Below are 5,320 nucleotides of genomic sequence, written 5' to 3'. Positions count from 1 at the left end.
TATAATCATAGAAGAAATTGGAAAACAGAACATATAATAATATTTATGCCATATATTTTCCCAGCTTTTTGTCAAAAGATATCTAAATTATAATGAATTGAATTGAAGATCTATGAACCTCAAATATGTCTTGTTATACACAAGATAATGTTCAAATTTTAAGCAGCCAAGAAATAAATCAACATTTGTGATATTTTTACAAGTTAGGTCTTAGAATCACAATTGCTTCTTTCATATTAGCATATAAAGTTCATGAGGAGGGATTTTTGTCTATTTTTTCTGTTTTGCTCACAGCTCTATCTTGGCACCTAGAGTAGTGCCCAGCGCAAGGTAGGCACTCAGTAAATACTGAATGAATAATATTTTGAATAAATGTTATAATAAATAGGTAAAAATGAGGAATGGCTGTAAGTCAAATATACACTCAAATGAGCGTTGTTTATTAAAGTCATCATCTTACACTCAAATGAGTGTTTTATTAAAGTCATCATCTCTGGTAAGTGATGCACACATTCCATTATTTCTATTGCTTCAAATAATTTTGAAACTTCTACGATCACTATTATTTTAGAAACCACATAGAAAACTCTATTCCTTTAAGATTTACATAATTCTGGACCCCCAAATACCAATCAGTTCAGACAACTTCCCCTCTTCAGTCACAGAAATTGAATTGAGGGTAGAAACGTGTCACCAATAAAGGTTTGCCAAATACATGAACTTTGCTTAAAAGCAAGTATAAGAAAGCAGGACTTCAAACCCCCAGACCAATGGTCTGCGGACCACCACTGACTATACTATAACAAAGTCTGAGATAGGTATGCAAGAGAATTAATCTTTAAACTCATCATCTTAGAGGCCATTTCAAAGACTCCTTAAAAATATGACTCCCATTATCTGTCATCAGGTATGAATGGATTAAGAGCTGTGATTTTATATAATGATCTAAATTTGTAAATGAACTTGATGTCATTAACCATATTTGCAATAGCAAACACACGGATCTATTTTTAAAGGGTCTTTATATATTCTTCCTAGTTATCATTTAATTTTGCAGGAATTTTATTTTCTGATGACCACTAAACTATTAATATATTTTTATCATAAGAATGTTTAACTACATATATTCTACCACTAATATCAATTTTGCTGCTGGATATTTCAAATACTTTTTCCTCATAACTCAAGATTCCTTTTTATTCACTATAAGGAGTTAGATGGAAAAAAACAATTTCTTCAAGGAATGAAGAGACTTTCAAACACTGTTTAACATTAATAAATCCAACACTGATTTAGTGTTTTCTGATAGAAGTTCTGAAATGATTATATAATTATTTCCTAGATGGTTCCTCTATAGCAAGGCCCAGCACAGTGCCTCACACATGATAGAAGCCTGATAAATATTTGTGAAATTAATGAACAAATATTCAATAAAAGAAAAATTTCTGGTTTTTAAAAATAAGACACTAAATAAATTACTTATTTTGTAGTTTAATGCCAATCATTCCATGTTTAAATGTCATTTAAAACAGTTTATCTTCAATAAAATAATTTGGTATGCTAAGATCGTTTTCTACATGTCCTCTTTCTTATTCACCAAGTCAGGCATCTTCTCCTTTATCTATCCATCTATTTGCTCTTTATAAAAGTGGGTCTTTACCTTTTTTAAAAAAAATCAATAAATTTGATTTGTGAAAATTTGAAAATTTGATTTGTGAAAATTTGAAACTTATGGATCCATTCCCCAAAAGACATACGTGGACACAGAAGTTTACATATAGAGTCAAGGAGGGCTTGGATCTCCTGAAGCACATCCATGAACCCTTGAGAGGACGACTCGAAGTTAAGAAGTTATATTTTAGTACATCCCTGCATATAAGTATATATCCACATTTGCATGATTGTATCTGAGACAAGCTCTAAGTAGTCTTCTCTTTCCTGTCTCACAGAAACAAATCCTGAAAATATTCATCAAATTCTTCTTCCCTATTTAAAAGAAAAAGTATACATATTGATTAAAATAGAGTAAAAACAATTAGTAGGTGACATCATGAGATTAATAAAAATAAAATACTTTAATTCAACATATAGACTGATTCCTCTAAACGTTAATATATTTCCATGTTCAGCCATCAAATAATTCTTAGTTTCCAGAATACTCATAACTATACCCAGATTGATTAAAACTAAAATATTTTATATGTTAGCACCCCTCACTAAGATTCTGCTTTGAAGTACTTTGTGGAATGTCATTGCTTCTCTTTACTTTTTGGTTTACTTTATATCTTCTCTGTTCATTCTCATATAAAACTATAGTCTGCTCAAGAGAAGAATGAAAAAGAAACTATTTTTAAGGAAAAATGCAAATCTTACTCCCAGGAATGGGGAAAATCTGCTTAGGCTGTAGTTTTTTATTACTTTGTATTATATTTATTTGCAGAAGTAAAGATTATATCTAAAACAAAGAACTATGAAAGGAGATATTAATTTAGATTATAATATATCAAATACTATGAAAACTGTAAAGTACTAAATAAATCTTAGTGCTGGGAGCCAGACTGATAAAGTGGAAACAACACAGGCTTTGTAGTTAGACTGTTAAATCCTAGCTGTCACTTATTAGCTGTGTGAGCAAGTTACTTATCTTCTCTGAACTCAGTTTCCTTATCTATAAAATGAAGATTACATTCCCTTATAGAGTTTTTGTGAGGATTAAATGAATACATGGTTGCTTTTCCTCCTTTGGGGAATAGGAAATCAAGCTGGACAGTAAAAATTAGACAGCTTACCAGTCTCTTTAGAAAATGTTCTTTCAGGCCAGTTATTCATAACAGGACTCCATCATTTGGTTTTAAATAATTGAGAATGCATAAACTCATCACAACTATGTTCAAATTTAAACAAGAACTTAATTACAGAATCAAATCAAATTGATTAAGGAATTACCTGCAATTTGGCATTCCACATGCTACAGTTTCTTTTCCCTAGCATGACAGCAAAATATAGTAGGATTTTAAAAATTATAGTAAGATCTTAAATGAAACTGGTTGAATCTCTGTGCAAACTCAAGTGCTCAGAACTTGATTCATGTCAAAAAATTGAATACACAAAGAGTATGTATCAGGAAAGCTTTCTTTCGGAGGATTTACTCATGTATCTTTATTGCCTAAAAAGATGAGTTGACTCTAAAACCTGTCCTTCTCAGTTATAAAGCTCTTCAAGGGGAAGTGCCCAATAGATGGCTGGGAGTTTGGTTAATAGTTCAGATTAGAGAGCCATGTTTTATTTACAGCAATAATAATCTGATCTATAATAACCACACTTTCAGTAATTATTTAGTTGAAAATAAAAAAAAGGTTAAGGTCATAGAAAAAGAGAAAAAGTAATCTTGCTTATTAAAAACTTCTTTTCGGGCCGGCCCGTGGCTCACTTGGGAGAGTGTGGTACTGATAACACCAAGGCCACAGGCTTGGATCCTATATAGGAATGGCCAGTTTGCTCACTGGCTGAGCATGGTGCTGACAACACCAAGTCAAGGGTTAAGATCCCCTTACTGGTCATCTTTAAAAAAAAAAAAAACCCTTCTTTTCAACACACCCGAATTCTATTACACTAAAAACATATAATTAGCAAAATGCTTTATAATCAGTTTAAATTAATGAATTATAATTGATTCAACAGGTCTCTTTCTATTCTGAACCAACATGCCTAAGAATTGACAAAATGGGACTAAAATTTATTAAGTGGTTACTTTATTTGTAGGTATTGTACGAGGTGATTCACCTCCTTTGTTTCATTTAATCTTCACAATAAACTCTGTGGTATTATTATTTGGTAGGTGTCATTTATATCCTTTTAATAGATTAAAACATCCCAGTATAAGACAAGAGCTGATAACTTCCCAGCCCACACCTATGCAGCATTTCTTCTTCCATCCCAGAGCAGAGAACAACGAGTGCACTGAGTTATCTGTATTTTAGGGGCTAAGGTGGGTGTTGGCAAGTACACTTCTACAGCCGTATAAATCTTCAAGGGGCTCCTCTGTTTGGATTTATGATGATCACAGTGTCATGGAATAGGCTGCTCTGGATGCTAGTAAACAGCCCTCTCTGAAGGAATCCAAGCAAGAACCAGAGGTTCATCTGTTAAATGGGCTGATGAAAGATTCATTCACCATGAGGAAGCTGGACATAATAAACTCTCATCTTACCAAGATAAGCAGTCTTTGGCATTAAACAGATATTCATGATGGCAATAGCTTCCTAAACTGATTTAAAGGGCATGTATTTAAATAAATAAATAAATAAATGATATGTCTTATCTATTAATATGAGCACTTACTGTGATTTTTCATCTGTCTCTGGTAGTGGACCCTTCCAAAGTTCAGATTCTGAAACACTTTCTTCCTCATCAGAGTTTCCTGTTCATTTAACAGAGATTTTTTTTTTTAACGTATTATATTTAAAGCACATTTTGAACTACTCACTAATGCAATTTAAATTAACTTTGGATTTAGATGCAATTTAGATTTAAGTTTTATGGCTCTCCAAAAATTTAATTCACTCTCCAAGATACAATAAATTCTTTTAAAAATAAATGAATAAGCTGAGAGATACCAAAGAATCTCAGCAAAAAGGCCAAGGATTTAAAATCTCATGAAAGACTTCTCTAAGTCACACTGAGTTGAAGTAGCAATACAAAGGAATTATCTCTTGCAACTGTCTTTGATTTAGTTTCTTCTTTTTCTTGGTCATACAAGACATGCAAGTTAAGATTTTTGCGGAGAGCATAATTACATTAGGATCTGTACCTCAACAACTGAGCTGATATGTAAGACCAGCTTGTTAAATTATTTTTAAAGATTTGTCAGACATTTTTTAAAACTAATGTTGATTACATTAATTAGAAGATGCCTGTTTCAGGGAAGAAACAGGCATTCTCATACATTGTTGGGAGTGAAAATTCTGTAAACCTTTTTCTTCAGGAAAATCTGGCAATACAGATCAGTTTAAAACATATGCCCTTTGACCAGCAATACTGCTTTTAGGAATTTGATTATTTACTTAGAAAAAATAAGCACCTCAGATACATATGTACAAAGATGTGCACTGTATAACAACAACAACAAAAGAAAACCTAAATCCCCACCAATCAGTGATTAAGGATTGGTTAAATAAATATTATACATACAGCTATTAGCATATCTATATGAATTGCCATGGAAAAAGTGCATGTTATATCAAATTTTTAAAATGTTACAGAAAGTATGCATAATACAATCTGATTTATGTCAAAAATATTATATATTTGTTATATATAT

General features: G+C 31.7%; 1 protein-coding gene across 1 annotated transcript in view; it reads right to left on the bottom strand.

Moving 5' to 3' along the window:
• Nucleotides 1-419: 419 nt before the first annotated feature.
• Nucleotides 420-5,320, bottom strand: part of FRA10AC1 (fragile site, folic acid type, rare, fra(10)(q23.3) or fra(10)(q24.2) candidate 1) — a 36,490-nt gene continuing 31,589 nt past the window's right edge. The window contains exons 13-14 of the mRNA XM_008588832.1: nucleotides 4,342-4,420; nucleotides 420-1,986 (exon numbers count right to left, since the gene is read on the bottom strand). Coding sequence (XP_008587054.1) covers nucleotides 1,944-1,986; nucleotides 4,342-4,420 — 122 coding nt within the window. The 3' untranslated portion in view covers nucleotides 420-1,943. The remainder of the gene's footprint in view (nucleotides 1,987-4,341; nucleotides 4,421-5,320) is intronic.

Source organism: Galeopterus variegatus, unplaced genomic scaffold (genome assembly GCF_000696425.1).
Source record: "Galeopterus variegatus unplaced genomic scaffold, G_variegatus-3.0.2 Scaffold5056, whole genome shotgun sequence".
Lineage (NCBI taxonomy): Eukaryota > Metazoa > Chordata > Mammalia > Dermoptera > Cynocephalidae > Galeopterus > Galeopterus variegatus.
Note: the sequence above shows the minus strand (reverse complement) of the source record. Positions and strands in the feature narration are given on the sequence as shown.